This window comes from Clytia hemisphaerica, unplaced genomic scaffold, assembly GCF_902728285.1.
Source record: "Clytia hemisphaerica strain Z4C2 unplaced genomic scaffold, Clytia hemisphaerica genome assembly, whole genome shotgun sequence".
Taxonomy (NCBI): domain Eukaryota; kingdom Metazoa; phylum Cnidaria; class Hydrozoa; order Leptothecata; family Clytiidae; genus Clytia; species Clytia hemisphaerica.
The window spans coordinates 170,550-190,885 of NW_027103917.1; the positions used below are offsets into that span (position 1 = coordinate 170,550).

The following is a 20,336-nucleotide window of genomic DNA, read 5'->3' on the forward strand; positions in this document are numbered from 1 at the left end:
CACAGAAAATGACCAAACAAATGACTGAACATGAAGGCTATGATGAAGTTTCTAACCTGATGTCTAACCTAAAGTCTATTCACGATAAGTGTGCACTCTTTTTTCTTTTACCTATAACTTTTGAAGGAATTCTTCAATCTTTATAAATTTGGTATCGTTGGAAAGATATTACTGAGTGGAACAATTTGAAATAAAATACTTTTTGAAAAAATTCTAAAAACGAAGATGAAAATGAAGAAGAAAAAAATGAAGATCTTGTAGCGAAGAGCTATAACTTTCATTTTCACAGGAGTGAATCCTTGATTATCGAACGTCATCACTGTGAAAAAATTTCTCAAAAATAATCATTCAGTCAAAAGATATCAAACAAATTTATAAGCTGATTGACGTCTAAAAACGCTGTTTTCTGCTGTTTTTTGGGGTCAATCACTTGTTAACTTTGTATCATAACTTTATATTGAATAAATATTTTAGTGAAATTTCTTTACAGTGACGACCTCCTAAAATCAAAGAATCTCTCCAGTGAAAATGAAAGTTATAGTACTTCTCTATAAGATCTTCATTTTTTTCTTCTTCATTTTCATTTTCGTTTTTAGAATCTTTTTAAAAACTTTTTTATTTCAAATTGTTCCACTCACAAATATCTCTCCAACGATACCAAATTTATAAAGATTGAAGAATTCCTTCAAAAGTTATAGGTAAATGAAAAATGAGTGCACACTTATCGTGAATAGACTTTAATTGTTTTTTCGCTGATTTTTGCGAAAAACCTCAAAAACTGATTATGACGTCATAATTGATGACGTCATAGAAACTAAAAATTGAATTTCTCAAAAATGGTTTATCCAATTGTCTTCAAACTTTCACCAAAGATGTATCTCACTAAAGTCGATCATTTAAAAGAAGAAACTTTTCGAAATTTTGATGACGTCAAAAGAAATAAGGAAAAAACGAAAAAATCCAATTTTTTGCTGATAAACAGCATAAAATTTTCGGGAAAGGCAGTATAACCTCATTCGTCCAATTCCCGAAGTTGAATCCTACCCAAAACGATGGTACTGAAAAAAGGGCCAACAAACCTGTATTATCGTGCCATATTCGAACGTACTGCAGATCACCAATATGCTTTGGATAGCTTGCTAAGAAAACATTCTCTGCTCTTGATTGAAACAATTTCCTGCAGTTATCTCTCAACTGTCTTGCTTCTGTTTGTGATTCATCACCTGATAGCTCAATAAAAACGTTGGCCGTTGTTCCAGCATTTGCAGGGAATCCCGTATATACGGTAATCTCATAAAACTGCCGGTCAAAAGGATCGTTTTCAACAAGTGCAGTAACTCCAGCCTATTAAATAAGTTGTAAAAGTTGTAAATATGAAAAACAGAAAACTTTTTTTATTTTTCGGAAAACAAAATACGCTTTGTGCCGGCTTAGCACAGTGTCAACATTTTGTACATCAAAACTTTCGTCGTCTATTTTCTGATTAAGATAATGATGGTGAAATTTTTCGGTTTATCTTTTATATTGTTTCACCATGTTAATATACTCCATATACTTAATTTGATTGATCCTAAGACTTTGGTTGGATATTGTTGTAAACGTGACCGGCTTTGTATTTTGTACTTTGTATTATTGACTTTAAAAAAGCCTGGGCTTAGATATTGAAAAAAGGTAAAAATATTTGATACCGTAATTATCACCTAACGCCATAACAACCTCTATCTGACATTCCTGACGGTTATTTAACATGAGATGAACGTTGTAAAAACGTTGGGTGTTACAAAGGGACTATACGTACGTACTTGCAGAAATCATTAATTCAGGATATTCATTACGTAATGTTTTCTACGGAAGCACCGCGTTTTTTGCAAATTTCAAACGATGTTTTTTCTAGGTTAAGTTTGCCACTACTGGCAAAGACAAGGGCGTTTCCGTAGAAAGTAAACGTCATGGGTATCAATTCTTGATATGCGTAAGTCACGCTTACGTCATTTTTCACATCGGAAACACCGAAGACACCGGAATTTGACCCATGTGTTGCTATTTTTAGTAACACTTATGGGTACAATTTCGGTGTTTTCGGGCTTTTCCGATAATATATGGAAAATGACGTAATCTTGACTTACACATATCGAGAATTGATATTCATGACGTTTACTTTCTACGGAAACGCCCCGGTATTTGCCAGTAGTGGAAAAAACATGTTTGAATAATAATTCTTACTTTGGCCACATCTTTACGATCCTCACGCCTGGCCCAAAACATCAACATAAGATAAACACCAAAGATAGAAAGAACAACTGAAAAAACCAACGGATTTTCATCTAAATTCGTAAAGCCTTGAAATACTGTTGAAAAATCTATCGGATTTGGTGCTGGAAAAAAAGCACTTGCAAATGTGGCTCTTGTGATTTTGCGTTTGGTTCTTTGTGGTGCTGGCGAATGACTTTTAGCGAACGGCGATCGAGTCGTCGTTGTGGTGGTCGTTGTTGTGTAAAGATTTTGGTCGTCCTCATTTTCATCTGCGCCGACAATACATTGACATTGTGTCTTTGAGAAAGTTGTCTTTGGCCCAACCTTTACATAAAAAATATCACTAAGTTAAGCTAAGTTTATCAAAAAAAATTCTATGATAAGAGAAGATATCGGGTATGTGAGGGCCATAAGGACCCCATTTTCAAACCCTCAGAAGTCTCTCAAAGGGGTACAAAATCATAATCACAGCAGTCCCAAAATTACGAAATATCAAAAATCGACTCCCTCAAAGGGTCATCAATTCTCTTAATTTGGTTTTGCCTGAAAATTGGGAAAAATGGTCGGACATACCCGTTACCTTGCAAACCTAGTACCGCCCCTGGGGCGAGAAGCAATACCCAAACTTTTGACAAATGTTATTATGGTCTGAGAGAAAATACCAAAATCGAATAGACTAACCTTACAACCTTTGCTACTGTAAATATTCAACTCGTCATTCCAAAGTTTACATTGTGCTTCCCACATCCGTAATGAATATTTCAAAACTGGATCCCTTCCGTATAAAGAGCGGAACTCTTGTTCAACTGGTAACAAACGTATTCCGACGTAATATGATCCGGTTCCGTTAAGTTCCGATGCAGTAACGAAATGATGGAAAGTCGAGTTAGGAACTTTTCCGTTTGGAAGAGTGGATCGTTCTTTTGATTTTTGTTTGTATGAGTAAGCTGTTGAATTGGACTCTGGAATTGGAGTATGATTTTTACGAGACTCAAATTTAATAGTCAACCCCAACTATCGTGGGCATTGAGTTTCAAGCCCGAAGGGCTAGAGGTGAGACTCCTGGATGGGAAATGAAACCAATTATTTTCCATCCAGAACACCCGCGCGTAGTTTTTACACAAACGCCGGATCAAAACTAAAATCTATCACTGGATTTAAAAAAATGTAGTCCTCCAAAACAAAGGAACCGCTAGATGCAATCCGTCGTCATGATTACGGTGCGTTCTATGCGCTTTTTGGATGGGAAATAAGTGGCTTCAATTTCTCTTGCCTGAGAAGGATTAAAGTTTCGCCTCTTGAAAATCAATGATTGCGAGGCGTTTTTAATGCCACTAGGGTTTATGGAAAAAAAAAAACGAGTAAAAAATTTGCTACCTTACCAAATCCTACGAACAAGCAAAGAAAAGTTTGGGTGAGCTTTTCAAACATACAGTATGCGCAATTAAAGGGGTATTTCTTTTAAAAGATAAAATCCTCATGCTTCTTCTTACTAAATTACTAAATAATGGTGGATAAGAAGTAGAGGGTTTCTCGATCTTGCGACAATATATCTTATTACACGAATATTACTTGTCATTTTATTAACGCGAATTGAAAAATTTCGTGTTAATAAAAACCCCCTTAATTAAAACTAGCTGTGGTGTCCTTGAAAAAGCAAATAAAATTCGTGTTAATTTTTTGCGTGCTAACTTCAAGGCCGTTGAATACTTGCCTAGTAATATTCATGTAATAAGGTAAGAGAGATATCCCTACTAAATTCCATACAACGTTTTAGCAAACAAGTATCTTATAGTGACCTTGAAGTTAGAATACAACTTTTAAATCTCTTGAATAAGGACATAAACAAGCAACATGCTGAATGGACCTACCTAATGATTAACATCAGATGAAAATAAGGAAAAAGTGACAATAATTGTACAAAAATTCAGAATGGAAAAATAAAGCTTGTGTGTTGAATAATGTTAAATGGTAAAAAGGAATTTCCCCAAATACGAAAAAAAAAAAAAAAAAAAACCTTTTAAGCTGTTTTTGGCCCAAATTTGCCCAAAATAATTTTCCTTAAAAATCTGGCTCCGTCACATTTTGGGCATTGCCATTTTGCATCACTGTGCCAAAAATCATAAAAAAATTATGAGTCAACATTGAGAAAAGCTATATTTTCTTATTTGGTTAAAGGGAATTTCCCCAAAATACGAAAATCCGTCTTTTAAGGCGAATAAGAATTTCCCGGGAAAAACCACTTCAGTCATTCTTTAGAAAATCTTGCCCTCCATCTTTGTACAAAAAATCTGAAAAAAGTAATGACAGGATTTTGCACAAAGTCCAAAAAACCCTATTTTAGGCAGTTTTTGGTCCAAATTTGCCCAAATATATTTTTTTTCGAAAATCTGGCTCCGACACATTTTAGGCATTGCCATTTTGCATCATTGTGCAAAAAATCAGAAAAAAACAATGAGTCAACATTGTTAAAAGCTATATTTTCTTATTTGGTTAAAGGGAATTTCCCCCAAAATACGAAAATCGGTTTTTTAAGGCGAATAAGAATTTTCCGGAAAGAACCACTTCAGCCATTCTTTAGAGAATCTTGGCTTCCATCTTTGTACAAAAAATCAGAAAAAAGTAATGACAGGATTTTGCACAAAGTCCAAAAAACCCTATTTTTAGGTAGTTTTTGGCCCAAATTTGCCCAAATAAATTTTTTCTCAAAAATCAAGCTCCGTCACGTTCTGGGCATTGCCATTTTGCATCATTGTGCAAAAAATCAGAAAAAACTAATGAGCCAATCCTGAGAAAAGCTGGTAACAGACGATCGGACGAACGGACATGGGTTAATTTATAGAACCTCCACCGGGGCACCTTGAGGTAGGTCCAAAAAGAAAGTGTAATATTAGAAAAACAGTTACTCACTTCCAGTTGGCTTCCTTTCAAAAGCGATAAAAACCATAGCCTCAAACAACGGATCTTCAGGGCGTAGCTCTATGACCATTGTCTTATTTTCTGATGTGAAATTGACTCTATGATAAGTCATTGGGAGCCTCTCGTGTACATTATAATCAAAGATCGGGGCTGGCTCATCAGAGCCATCGTTACGTTTAACAAACATTGTTAATTCTTGGCCACTCAGGTCCATCGGTGAACCATCAGGGCCAGTCAAAGCTAGACCCATGACTGTAGAATTAAGATCGTCTGATCCAGAAGCACTTGAATATGGATTCTTGTCCATTGATGTTAACTTAACAGAATAATTATGAAAATAATATTAAAGGTAAATCATTTTGTACCTGTCGCACCAAGTTCGTAGTTTACATAATAAACTAAACCTCTTCATAGACGATCCCATCGTCAATAAAAAGGCAACATTTTAGGGGAGGCAGGATGAATTTGAAAACGAAGGCTAGGCCGGATGAATTTGAAGACGGAGGTTAGTCCAGGGCGAAGTAAGCAGTGGCGGAGGTGTTGGCGGTGCTTCAAACTCTACCTCCACTTCTTTTGAGTAAACCGCCCTACTGCTGTAAACTCCACGCATACAGGGAAAAAGTCCTTTGTCAGAACAAAAGTATAAGTAAAAATCTTTGTGAAGTGTATATGAGCCCCCAGCAGTTTGCGTGAATGCGTGAATGGGCTTTTTCACTTGCGTGAATACGTGAAAATTAAAAATAAATTGCGTGAAAGCGTGAATTGGAAAGCTTTGCGTGAACACAAATTGCGTGAATTGCGAAAAAACATTGCGTGAATGCGTGAATTTGGGAAAAGCACTTGTGTGATTGCGAGAATTGAAGGTCCGCTGGGGAGGGGGGAGGGGGCTCGTATATCACGTACTTTTTCAACGAGGTTGTGAAATGGAAAAGTCTCTTTATATACTTCGCTGAGAGTAGGACTTTAAATATGTTGTACAGATTAATTTATTACCATAGCACCAACAGAAGACTTCTGTTCTGTACCGTCACCCTCACTATTTCCGTTCATTGATTGGTTAGAGTACAAATGATCGAGGTTTGGTAACTTGAACCCAGTCTCCTCGTCAGCATCTTCGTTTGCTGAGTCAGCAACTTGTGACATTTCAACTTGCATATCTCCTGTGTTCAATGTTTTCTTTTCGTCACCTTTGGAAAAGGAGAGGTTTTAGCCATCAGTTTGAAGAATATTTACTTTAAAAGATACACGTTTTTTATAAGAACAATTTATATAACAACATAAGGCTTCGATGGCTAAAATGATAAGAACAAGTTAAGAACATTTTAAGGCTTTGCAGACCCTAAAACATCTATTTTCTTAGGAAAATGGACGAAATACTCACAAAATAGTGAAAATAAGAACATGTTAAAAACATTTTTAGGCTTAAAACTCAAAAAGTTAAGAACATTCATAGGCTTCAAAAAGTTTGGATGTTCTTATAAAAAAAATGTGTACGGTTAGATTCATTCTTGATGTGCGTATGGTCGTAAGATTCCCCCATTTTTCCCATCGTAAACATCCTAGGTTACACAATCCCCTCTAATATGAAATTATTTAGGGGATGCTAATCGTATATAAAATCATTCTTGTCCACAAATTTTTTTTAAAAGGCTTAGAAATCCAATGATTGCTTTAAGCTCTAGCTATCAAATTTTCGATTCAAATTTATGAAATTTAAATTAATCAGGCTAATCACATATATAACGGTGGGGGGGGGGGGGGTTTATATACACGTTGTACATCCCCTATATGTCGGTGTTTGGCGAAAACGTGAAAAATTGTATTTGTACATCCCCTATATCAAATTCATATCAGAGGGGATGCGTGCAACATCCAGACATTACAAGCATCAACGAGTTTTTCGAATGTCACTTTAGTCCTGCTACTAAATTTCAACAAGATTGGGGTTGTGAAAATTCTTGTATTCTTCACTTCACCTAGTAGAAACTTTCAGATCAAGTTCTTTGACACGAGGAGAAAGAAAAGCATAAACCATAAACATATTCCCATTAGGCACAAAACGTTGTGAACAATAGATAGACGTTGAAACAACGTTATGGGCCAGCCAAAATACCTGCAACCATTTGTCTCATGAAGGCACCACCAATCTTGTTGAAAGTATCTATGGTTTTATCAATGGATGATTTTCCAGTTGAATTCGTCATATTCTGTAAAAAAGAAACACAAGAAAGTGAATAATATTGAATTGAATGAAAAACTTCTATAATTCGAATCTCTTACTTTTAATTCGACCAATCCCCCGAGGTGGATAAAATACACTCCTTATTTCGAACCTTTCTCTAACAACTCGAGGAAAATTCCCGGGGGGGAGGGATCGATTTCGAAACGACGGTATGTGCCGCGCAAAATCTGCTTTTCAAAATCGTACCCTTACAGTGCAGTTCAATATGGCTGCAAAGGTACCCTTTCAGTGCATATTTTCTCTTGATTTACCCAACCCCTTTAGTGCACTGTATTTCTCAGCTGTAAATCTGTGTGAAAAAAGAAGCTTGGGAAATTTTCTGTTTTAAAGAAAAACTGAGAAAATTATTCTTGTCAGCTGTAATTAACAGACAATAGAAACTTTTTCAAACAAACGAGAAGTAAAAACCTTTCTTATTATCAATTATTTTGAATTTGTTTTAAAATTCGACACTTGCAGTGCAATCTCACAGAAGCACACCCTTACAGTGCATTTTGGGATGCTGAAAAACCCCACCCTTAAGCGCGGCACATGACGTAGGCCAGATCATAGGAGTGCCCCCCCCGGGGGGGAATTCCTTGAGGATTTAATGAACTAAAAGAGAAAGTCTACTATATTCTTAGGGCTATTCTAAACCACCTAAACTAACTGGTACCATCCCAAATGGAATTGACAATTTTCGCTGTTTCTGGGTATGTTTCGGTTGACAGCTTATTCGCCTCGTTTTGTCCTTGTTTTCTGGGTCAGCTTTGACCATCTTTTTTTACGGAGGTCAGCTTTTTTTAACAAATTGCAATGTCTATGAAATCAAAATATGAAAAACGCACTGACTGGGAAATTAATTTTTAGATAAACGGTGTTGTATTTCAAAGTCACACTTTTTATGAGACAAAAACAGTTCTAAGCACAGTAGGTTCAATGAGATAAAGCCAAAGGTTAGAGTTGAATCTGCTATTTCCTACAAGTTGCTCCCCGGGGTGGTTCTTATACAAATGCTAGATTTAAAGTAACATTTGCCTCCAGAATTCTTAGCTGACACACAACGTTGTTCCAACGTTTATCTAACATCCATATAACGTAAAATAAACGTTGAAACAACGTTGTGTGCCATGTGATTTAGTCCATCAACACAAATATGGTGCAAATCTTAAGGCATCACTTTTCTTCTATTTATTCAATGCCTTTTCAACGATATCCCGTTGAATAGGTCCGACAAAAAATGAATTAAAAACAAACATGTTTTATACCATTTTTCTAGAAAGCCCAGCTTTGAGAACGTTAGAAGAAGCCAGGAACATTGCATTTGCTGTATCTTCCATATCAGGATCGGATGAAGGTGCATTGGACATACACGCTGACATCTTGGAGAGTGCTTCACCTGATTCTTCCTATGAGGGCGGGAAGGAGAAGAGACTATTAAACAGCAAAATCTATTTGGCTACGGTCTTTAGTCGTAACATCTCATTCTTAACCCTATTAGTACCCTAACGGTAGCACTACCGTCATTCTTCTAATTTAATCCGTCCTCTAATTAGTACGAATTAATTATTTTGGCAAAATGAAATAATTTATCTAACTCTAATTATTAGTACGAGTCCATGATCACGAATTTCTGATTTTCCTCTAATTTAGTACGATAAAGGTCAAATTTTCCTCTAATTATAGTACGAATAGTAAAAATAAACGAATTTTTTTTGTTTCAAAGACACTTCAAAGACAAGGAGGTATGGAGATACCAGCTGATTTCATTTTCAAAACGGTCAATGCAAAACTTTACAGTCAAATGAGAGAGAAAGTTCTCAAGGAACTGGAAACTTTTGAAGAAAAGAGAAAAGTTGGTCAAAATAAGAGTTTGAAAAAGAAAGAAAAAATAAATAAAAAGTACCAAAAAGTGTGTTTTTAATTTTTCAACCCCTAATTTAATACGATTTGATATCTCTTTTACTCTAATTATTAGTACGACAATCAACGTCAATTTCCAAGGTATTTTATTTCCTCTTATTATTAGTACGACCCCTTCAAAATAATTATTTTTTCCGGAGGATTAAATTAGAAGAATGACGGTACTCGATGTTTCCGTTTGAATTTCTGTTCCATTATAGCATTGAGTAGTGCTACCGTTAGGGTACTACTTTCAAAAATCTCCGATCGATAATTTTGTTCAGCCGGGATGGAGAAAGAAATTGTGTCTAGAGTAAATAAGGTCATTGGTTTGTCAGACAAGATAACAATGACGATCTGCTGCCTTGCTATTATTAAAAAAAAAAGAAGTTTCAAACAAGATCACAGACATTGACTTTTATATATCCTGGACCAAGCTATATCCACCACCTTTGATCGGTGTTTTTTTCTACCCCAATGGTAGCACTTTTCGATATTGGTCAATTTCAGATTCAACCAAACTTTCCTTTAAAAAACTCCTTTTTACCAACATTGAGTTGCGCTAGAATTCGGACAACACTTTCAAAAATCTCCGATGAAAGATTTTGCTTGGCCTGGATCGGGAAACTGTATCTAGGGTAAATAAAGGTCAGTTATTGTAACTAAAAGATTTGTCATAAACAGGATCGCAGTACCTCTGCTTCTTCGTTGATCCTAGTTTTAGTCATTTCCATTTGAACGCCGCCCATCTGTTTGATGCCGGATAGTGAACAAGGCGTTACTTTACTGATCGATTTCAACATCTTACTTCGTTCCTGTGCAAAAACATAGTAAAATATTCATGAGTGTTAAACTATAAGAAAAACCTTGTAACGATGTGGAGAACGAATAAGGATAGAAATGATGAAAATGTTGTTGAGCAAAGAGTTTGCTTTTTTTCTGTAATGTGAAAAATTATAATCTGATTTGCAAAACTAGTACCCAAGGGAAATTTCCGATTTTTATGAAAGACTTTGAAACAAAATGATTCAGTAACTCAAGCTAATAAGGAAGCTAATTTGGAAAAGGAATGGACTAACCGTATAAAAACAACACAACAGCTACATCAGTAGTGTGAATTAACAAGTAGTTAACTGTTTTCGAGATTTGATTTAACAGTGGATTCTCTATAACTCAAACACGCAAGGGGAACTCATATTTCAAGTTAAGGAATTTTCGAATTATGGTGATTGGTTTATAAAGCTTTGTTAACTAAAAAAGACGAGAAAACTTCGAGTCAAGGAAAAATTCAAGTTATATAAGCTTGAGTTAAAGAAACTCTACTCTACCTTCATTGCCTGATCATCTACTTCACCAGTAGCTCCATTTCCACCAGAAGACTCTTTGGAATTCATGACTGAACCAGCAGCAAGTGCATATCTGGCCAATTTCTGTAGTCCGTCTACGTCGGATGACATTGTCTCCAAATTGTTGTTGATGCTATCATAATTCACGGTAGTCGGTTCTTTGACCTGTAAAAATCGGTGTAATGCGAATATTACGTAAATCTAGATTTGGACCCGTGGCGGTGTTTTTAACCAAAATTACTTAAAGAATAAGCTCAAAATTCGCAATTCTTTTGAAATCTTATGGAAATTCTATCTCGTTTAACTACACCGAACTTTTTTTTCACTTTTTTCATGCAAATCACTTTGTAACGATTACAACGACAGAAATGAAGTCGCGTTTTAAGTGCGCCTAACTGATAAACGCACTTGCACAAGTCTTAATTTTTTCAATTGTAAAAAAAAAAAAAAAAATAGTACAACCGCTGGCGGATTTAAGACGATAGAGCAAGTACGTCGGAAACATGCGAAGGAGTACAACGCTCGTTAAAAGACAATGAAATTACGATCACAAATCTCTTCCTCGGTTAAGTTTGACATTGTCTAAAACCACGTATGACAACTAGCAAGATAAAGGAGTTCAATTGCGTCTAAATACGCATAACTGCACTTAATGAATATACTACCTACTGGAAAGTAACAAAGTGTTAGGCGCACTTAGGCATGACCTTTAACATAAATTTTTGCTAAGCTTAAAGGCCAGGTCTCAGGTAGAATTGACCTTTTCATAAATTACGTCACGAACATCACTTGCCTCGTATTCAAACAATTGCCATGGTGATTTTTATAAATAGAAAGTAGTTTTAGTAAAATCCGCTGGGAGTTATGTTCGTGACGTAATTTATGAAAAGGTCTATTCAATCGCATTCATACAAAAACGAGATAGTTTAGAAAAATATAAAACAAGGTCAACTCACAGTAACGTTGAAAGTCATTTTTGTACCGAAATGATATTTATCCATAATGGTAACGATGATTTGATATTGATAATTGAGAAAGGGATCACCAAGAGGTAGATACATCGTACTCGATCCTTCGGTACCGTAATACAAGTTCTGAATGATTCCGTTCCTTAAAGAATCTATGGTTAGAGTTAGGGACTTGATAATAACGTCTGTAAGTGTCGAGGGTCCCAAAATACAAATGGCTGAGTGATAAGGGAAACTCCAAATTCAAATTTCAAGGAGAATCGGATCAGATTTTCATCCAATAAGGGAGCACGTCGAATAGTAAAGCGTCGTTTATGAGAACTTCTCGCTGACTTTCAATATCATCGGATAATGGAGCGTATCTAACAGTAGAACGTCGAATTAGAGAGCGTCAACAGAGAATTTTCCTAAAAATAAGTTTTTGACATCTAGTAAGGTTTCTGTAGGCCAAATATCTCAAGCTGATTATCTCTTTTAACAATTGAGGAATCAACTTACCGATTTTATACAGTAGAGGACTGTCTGTATCAAACCAGTTAGCACATGTGACTTTGAAGACGTCTTCCAATGCAACACCGGTCGATGGAGAAAGCAAACAATCACCTCCTGAAGGTCGATCGTTCACCGTGAAATAGAATTCACCATATCCAGCATTTTTAGCTGAATTTGTGAAAGAAAAGAAAAAAAAGAAAAATTAGCCTAGCTACAATCATGGTCGTAATATTTGAGAAAAAAGGGAAATCCACCGGGAAGTTTTGAAACCACAATCGATTTGTAAGTGCTCTAAAGTAGGTTTGAAGGGTAGAGTCTTAATTCTGAGTTTTAACGCTAGACTTAAGACATAGGACCTTAGGATCTCAGGATCCAAAAGTTCAAAAATAGTCCAATAAGGCTCAGAATATAGCCTGGAAGTCTGCCAACCCATCCCAAATTGAAATATTCGGTTAAGTTAAAGAGATAGCCCAAAATTCTCGCCAGAACTTTAAATCTTGAAAAACGTTAAAATAACCGGAATTCTCATTCTATTTCGACCATGATTGTCTTTGAAAATAAAAAATGCCAAATTCTGCTCTGCTGGGGGTCTAATTTTAAACTAAAGGCATATTTTAAATTAAGCCCGTATTCACGATTTTTTGAGATATTTCGCATACATGTTTTTGTTATAAGCAAGTGTCTGTTCTATATCAGGCTCGCATTATGCTTAGCATTCTATTGTTCTCAAACAATAGAGCTATTGTTTAGGTACCAAAAACTGAGAAGAAACATGTATCATTTTTGCTCAGGATTTTTCCAAAGGAGCGATATATTTGAGTTACAATTTTTTATAATTTTAGTAAAAAAACACTAGAACTTTGACATAAGAACCGTGTAAGAAACTATTTTTCAAAAATTTAATTGTGATATCTCAGCTTTGGAAAATCGTTAGACACACATACTTGGAGGTTTTACTCAGGACCACACAAGGTTTCTATATGTCAAATATCTCAAACCATCAGATCAAAGCATCCCTTTAAGAATAGGGAAGTCTAAAAAATACTATTGAATAAGAAAGTATCGCTCTTACATTCACTTCCGCCATCTTTCCATGCTGACAATTTCAAGACATAATTTGTTCCAACCAGAAGTTTATTTCTCTTCAACGCAATGTTGGGATTGGATATTGAGGTGCTTGTCTTCAATTCAAGCCTGGTGTCTTCAGATCCTAATGGACGGAACATTAACGATTTAAAAATAAAACTCGTGTAGAAATTGCATCGTCTCCGAAGTAAGAAATTTTAACCACACTGGGAAATTACTCAATGATTTTATCCCAATTGAAAAATTTAATGGAAGAAATTGTATTCTACTACTTTTTTCGGGCTTGAAACAATATATTCATTTTCTATTCCCATTTGGATTTCCATATAAATTTTTATCTCCACTGCGAAAAAAAGTTCCGGGGTTGTGAGACAAGGGTGTATTTCCATGGCAGAGAGGGGTTTAAACCTGAAATTGCCTGGAATTCCAGGTAGTCTGAATCGCAGACCTCTACAAAACCCCAGGAGCACGAATCCGTTATTGGATGCCAGCAGCCTAAATTCCAGGGGGTTACGGCATTTACAGCCACAGAGGGATGGACCTCCTCAACATATATATACGGTTTTTTTCTGGAAAAGCCTATTGCAGAATGCACCAAGTTTTGCAAAGGGGCAGAAAAACATTACCTAAATCATTGTCAGTTGTGTTATCTCTTTTGTACAATCTCCACCGATAGAATGTCTTGGTTAATCCATTGCAATTGGAACATTCACTCTTCATCTTCAATGGTTCTTCAGGATTCAATTTCTCAAAGCAATTTAATAAACAACTGAAAAAAAAGAAAATTTTATAATATTGTAGATCAAGAAGAGGATTCTTATTGCACGTCGAAAATTTCACTTTGGTTTTGTATTTAAGTCATGGAAATATTGATCGGGGAAATTATTTGAGACAAAATAATGTCGTTTAGCCCCATCATCATTTAATTACAAATTTTATTCATAAGTAACTCCAACTTTCAGGTAAAGCCTGGGTTTAGAAGCTCTAACTTTACAAATTTGAGGTCTCGAGCCTTACTTAACAGCCTGGTTGCTTATAGAAAAATGAATAGTCAATTAATTCCTTTTCAGTGTTAGCTATTTGAACTTATCCTTCCAACGAAAGTTTCTCTTTTTTCAATAAAGAATTTGAAACCACACTATACCTGACTCTCAGTATTGGTGGGTCACCAGGGAGCACTTGAAATTCTTGGTCATACCATCCAAAACGTTTTCCTTTTGTTGCATACACTCGCATTACGTATTTCGCTTCTTGACGGAGTGTTGTATTGATCTAAAACGATTTTGAAGACAGCGTAAAGCCGAATTTTTTTTTAATGCAGATAGTTCAGTAATCTAGGACTTTTAATTATTGTCACGGGATCAACGGCCAGCCGCTGATTGGTTATTTATGAACTGAACGGAATATGTGAAAGTAAAGGGTGTGGCACTTACGAACCAGAGCTCGGCCATCGCCCCTTAAATAACCTAATCCTAACAACAAAACGTGCTTCTCCTTAGGAGGTTATAGTGGATGGAAGGCACAAGATGAATGGAAAGCCTGTAGATCATACAATATTTGACCATCAACAGTAGTATTTATAGAGGTTTTTCATGTTCCATTCACGCAAAGGATCGGCTCTACATATTCGAGCGTTAGGTCCCATAATGGCGGAAATTACGTAAAACTACATTCTGATAAATAACGAGATTGCTCACGAGAATTTTTAACCCGCACCTGTCAATCATTTTTTAGACTTGTCAATCATTTTTTAGCTGCTTTTTTTTCACTTGTGGTTCTGAAAAAAGTGATAATAATAAAAAAAGACGAAAGTCGATTTTTATGGATTTTTTTTAGTTGAAAGTTTTGGAATACTGGATTTTCAAGAGAAGGGAAAGTCATGACTCGTGACTCTTGACTCTCCACCCGCTAACCAACCTGATCTATTTTGAAATACTGTACTTAACGGTTAGAAAACGATATCATACTCCAGGATGCAAGTGAATTTTTTCAATCCGCGGACCTAGGTGGGGGTTCGGTTATTATCAGTTAGGGTTAGGGTTGGAGCTCGAAAGTCACAATATAAGGCCGAAGGCCTTCTTAGGGACATTCGTACCCTGTGACTTAATTTAGGATCCCGTAGGGGCACTGGTAGGGTTGGGAGCTTTCTTAATTAAGGACTTGAGTCAAACTGCACTGAGGTGACACGACTTAGAAAATTTTTTCTTAAAAATATAACGGAGATTTTCAAAAATATCAATAACAGCTCATAAAACCAGAAAAAGTTTGGTCAATGCTGACAAAATAACGCAAACTCCAACGCACCGTATAGGATTCGAACTCTCGAAAATGACCTTCACTAACCTTCCAGATCAACACCTTACCCACTCTGCCGCTGAAGATGCAACGTTTCATGGACAATGATAAAATATACAATATCTTTATTTGCCATGACCTGTATAATTTTATTTACCCTGTCAAGGTATTAACTTCTTAAACAAATGATTTTAGATCATTACCAACATGCGGGAGCCGATACAGTACCCGATACAGTACCCATATACAGCAGACAAAATTCACAGAGCGTACACGCGCGGGCGATTAAACACGATCGCGTGGAATGCGGGTCAAAAAATTCCCGTGAGCAATCTCGTTATTTATCAAAAAGTGTAAAACTTAACAAAATATGAAAAACCTCTATACCCTTATTAATATTATGAAACATTATTTGGAGAAGGCTTTAAAATCGTTTTTTTGCCCAATAGTAAATAAACGAAACTAAACCTTGTTTAACTCAGATGACTCACCGATATCATACTTCCTTCACTGTTCAACTTTCGGAAACCACCAAACGCTTCTTCCATTTTGAATTTACTGTTACCATAGCAACCAGAGTCCCGTGCATCAGGATTACGTGTCAAATAATCTTTGGTAAAAGTTTCTTCAGCACGACGACAAAACCAACTAAACTGGATGTCTGAAAATATATTTGAGAGCATATTTTAATAGAAAAATTTTTGCAGGGATTAAATTTCGCGGTTTAGCTCATCCGCGAAATTTTAACATTTCATGGAGCCTTAATTTCGTGGATGACAATATCAGGCGACAATATTTTCATGATTTTGTGTATTTATACTGCCAAATTATACATATTGGTTGTTGAAATAAACATTATTAGGGCTTCTTTGATGGCAGTTAACATTTTAAAAGAAATTATCTGACATTGTTTGAGTTTTGTTCAAAAGAATTTCACGGATGACACCCAAATCCCCGAAATCCGCAAAATTTAATCCCCACGAACATTCATCGCCCATTAAAGTATTAAGCTTTAGTTGAAGTACACCTCGCCACGTAGTGAACATGGTCCGTCTTAATTACGACAAAGGTCGGTATGTTGCGATCACTGACTGACCTTTATATACCCTGGGCGAAGTTTCCCGATCCCGGCAAGGGTGGACTTTCTTCTTGGTTTGCCGTCAGCCGACTCTAGATTTTAGAGGTGGGTCGGTCGGTCGGGAAACTTTTTTATTTTGGTCATTCATGGAATTTTTGTCTACATTTTGTAATTTTTGAAGAAGAAAAATTTCTCTTTGTCGAAATCTCTTTAGGTCGGCAAGTTTAGAGAAGAGTCGATCGGATATCGGCAAACCAACCCCAAGAAAAATCTTTTGATTGGAGTTTTTGAAACTGGTATCCTAATGGTAGCACTGCTCGATGTGGGGTAAAGATTTTTAAACGAATAATTTCATTGAATTGACCCACATCTAGTAGTGCTGTCATAAGGGTATGTCATGAAAGGGGAACTAAGTACTACTAAAACGTTCGTTTACTTGTTACGTAAGATGATAGTTCTTGTCAGTTTTACTTTAAAAAAATAAACTTACCTGCTTTGGTTTCTAGTTCATCATTACCCAGTACGTCAGGATCAAAAGTGGACGAAGCATCGAAAATGACAACACGTTCGAAACCAACTGCTCGACGCACACCGCCTGTTGAAAAGAGGTATAGAGATTATCAAGAAGCCTATGGGGTTTAAACTAAAGTAAATTCAAATTTCAAAGTTCAAAGGTTTCTATTTTTCTTGTCTGGTGTCAATTATTTCAAAGTTCAAGCACATCGGGCTTAAACAGTGTGTTCGTGGTCAAAGAAATAAATAAATTTGAGCTTTAAGAAGATTAGCTTGTTCATCTCGCTGCGTTTTGATTTCAATTCAGTTGACGCTCTCTAATTCGACTTTCAAGGAAAATTGGATTTTCATCGAATAAGGGAGCGTATCGAATTGTAGAACGTCGTTTATTAGAACGTCGAGTTAGAGAGTGTCAACTTTATGTTTATAGGAGATCTCTAAGGAGATCTTAGTACCTTGAATGGTGGATTTTAGATTAGATGGTTCAACTTCTAACCATGTTGTGTTCTTGGTTGAAACAGTTGACAAATCAACATCCCAATTACTGAAAAAGACAGTCAAATCAACACGTGCTAAACCAAATTCCAACAAGTTTGGTGGTAAATTGAAAAGCGATGGATTGGCGATCTCAGCTAGTTGTAATTTCAAAGGTAGAGGACTTTCTTGGTAACGGCGGAGAATCAGTTTATCATTCTGTGAGACTTCCCATAAGAATGTGATGTTGATTGCACTTGGACAATGATAATCCACATTTGAGGATAAAAGAGTGGCTTCTGATAATTTGATCAGCATTGGTTCTTCCTGGGTGCCTATTAGAAGATTTAGATTTAAATTCTTTAGACTCGACTAAAGGTTAATCATTTCTTCCTGGGTAACTAGAAAGTTTTAGATTTCAATTCTTTAGACTCGATTAAAGGTAATATTGACTTAATCCGACTCCTACAATTTAGCACCAAACCTTACTACGCAAAAACTCCATTTAGCCTAGTCCTAATTAAACTCCGATCCCTTACGCCGACCCTTATTACGCCAGCCACAAAAAATAACGCAGATGAGGGCCGGCGTGGATATACTATATGGGAAGGCCCGAATATCTTATAAATAAAGAATAAAAACATACCTATCTGAGCAATGTTGACTAGTGGATTTGGACAAGGTTGGTATATGACAGTGATGGTTTTCTCGGTATGGAAAGATGAGATTGCGTTCATCAGATCGATGGTGATATTGACGTCTCCTATTGATGAAAAGGATATTTAAAGGGATAATTAAATGGTTTGAGATGTAATTTCCTCCTATGGTCCTGAGCAAAACCTTCAAATTATTTTGCCTAACTCTTTTTTAAAGTTGAGATATTCAAGTTATCAGTTTTTGACTTTAAGCAATAAAGATAGATAGATATGAGCCCTCCGAATGCATTCAGGATGGGTCCTACCCACGAAGGAGTAGGAATCACGGCGCTGACAGACACTGCAACTTGACAGACGCGAGCTGCCAAGTCATGGCTTATACCATGACACTCGAACGACACTGGGAGAGCGATGCTCACGCGAGGCCGTACCTTATGAGTGCCACGGCACGTCACAATGTCTGTCTAATCTACCCACACTCTTGTACCAGAGTAATGGTACCCAATTCCCCTCACATGGCATGGGTTGACCCAGGCGAAGGTAAATTCACTTTCCAAGTGAATCGTAGAGACACGGTGGGTATCGATCTCGGGCCTTCCAGGCGGGAGTCAAGGATGATAACCACTATACTACTACGCCTAAACAATGAAACAGTAAGCAATAAAACACAAAAGAAATTCAATGTAAGAACCGTGTAAGAGCCCATTGTGATATCTCCACTTTGGAAATCTTGAAGAATATACTATCTGGTTTTAATCAAAACTATAGAAGGTACATTTTTGGTGGAAAAAAAATATTTTGCATTGCTTTTGTAAGATAATGTACAGGTTCACATATGTATGAATTGGATATAATTACTTTTGAAATTCGTAGACAAACTGTATGGGGCAGGAAACAAAATCATAAAAATGTGATTTCAAATCTTGACTGTATAAAAAAAGCTCTAATAGAAGGTTAGATTTTAGAACAATTTTCATTTTAACTTTCGCTGTTGCTAAAAACAGAAGATAGAATTAAACCTCTAGTTTTGAAGCCATGTGTGATGTTGAATCGTGTTGTCATATCGCTATCAAAGTTGATCTTCGTTACATTATCTCGATGATTTAGGTAATGGATTGGGTCAGAATCGAAATGATGTTCATTGATTAAATACACGTTGCCATCTCCCATACTGATATATCCATACGTTGAGGAACCAAAATTGGTTGCGTTGATTTTGACAACAAAGTCTTCATTTGTCAGTGCTTTCTCATTAAAGATGACTTGGATATTTTTTATTGGTGATTGAACAATGATCAGTCGATTGGTTTTGAAATCACCGAGTTGGTTGATTACCAGTACGCTCACATTGTAATTTCCTGGTTTGGTGAATTGGTGAACAATATAGTTATCTCTAGATATTTCAGCGATTGGTGAATCTCCAGTGTTGAATTGATATTCAACATCTCTTGGCTGTTTGGTTACATTAATGTAAATATTGTCCTCAAGTGCAAATATATTCTCCAATGTTGCAGGGATATGCTCACCAGATTTGTCAGAAAAGAATTGAATCTCAGGATTGACAATTTGTTGGATATCAATAATCCGACTGAAGCTGACTCGACTGACATTATTGGCAATTTCAATGATAGCTTGAAATTGTCCAGGTTCTGTGTATTGGTGTTCTTTGATGAATGGAATATTGTTTGGAAATTTGTCTCTGACCAGAGATGTACCATCACCAAAGTTCCATGTGATCTCTGCATTACTTGGTAATGGGGTACCTGTTTTGACTGATAATTGGAAAATAGAAACACCTGGATACAATCGTATTGGACTATTCGTTGTTAAGAGACAATCCTTGATAACCTGTTCAACGATTATGACATCACAGGAAGATTCAAGTTTCTTTAGTTGATTGGATACTTCAACTCCAACTGTATAAACACCAGGTGCATTGTAAGTGTAGTTCAATGGTGTCGTTGAATTAGATGCAACTTGGATAACTTTTTGGTCACCGTTACCGAAAGAGATGGCAAGATTAATATTTGTTCCACCTCTCACACCGACATAGTATTCTAAAAGTTCACCAACTTTGACGTATTTTTGTACTGGACAAGCAATACCAAGACCTTCTGGTGGAATATTGACCTA

At 36.2% G+C, this 20,336-nt stretch overlaps 1 protein-coding gene across 1 annotated transcript in view; it reads right to left on the reverse strand.

Moving 5' to 3' along the window:
* LOC136809295 (polycystin family receptor for egg jelly-like) overlaps nt 1-20,336 on the reverse strand; it is a 58,861-nt gene that overhangs the window by 24,723 nt on the left and 13,802 nt on the right. Inside the window, exons 12-30 of the mRNA XM_067065812.1 lie at nt 19,223-20,333; nt 18,194-18,310; nt 17,529-17,882; nt 17,051-17,155; nt 15,974-16,143; nt 14,332-14,459; nt 13,814-13,956; nt 13,174-13,311; nt 12,108-12,269; nt 11,598-11,761; nt 10,624-10,806; nt 9,991-10,110; nt 8,662-8,802; nt 7,286-7,379; nt 6,166-6,359; nt 5,164-5,488; nt 2,935-3,215; nt 2,224-2,577; nt 1,080-1,344 (exon numbers count right to left, since the gene is read on the reverse strand). Coding sequence (XP_066921913.1) covers nt 1,080-1,344; nt 2,224-2,577; nt 2,935-3,215; nt 5,164-5,488; nt 6,166-6,359; nt 7,286-7,379; nt 8,662-8,802; nt 9,991-10,110; nt 10,624-10,806; nt 11,598-11,761; nt 12,108-12,269; nt 13,174-13,311; nt 13,814-13,956; nt 14,332-14,459; nt 15,974-16,143; nt 17,051-17,155; nt 17,529-17,882; nt 18,194-18,310; nt 19,223-20,333 — 4,549 coding nt within the window. The remainder of the gene's footprint in view (nt 1-1,079; nt 1,345-2,223; nt 2,578-2,934; nt 3,216-5,163; nt 5,489-6,165; nt 6,360-7,285; nt 7,380-8,661; nt 8,803-9,990; nt 10,111-10,623; nt 10,807-11,597; nt 11,762-12,107; nt 12,270-13,173; nt 13,312-13,813; nt 13,957-14,331; nt 14,460-15,973; nt 16,144-17,050; nt 17,156-17,528; nt 17,883-18,193; nt 18,311-19,222; nt 20,334-20,336) is intronic.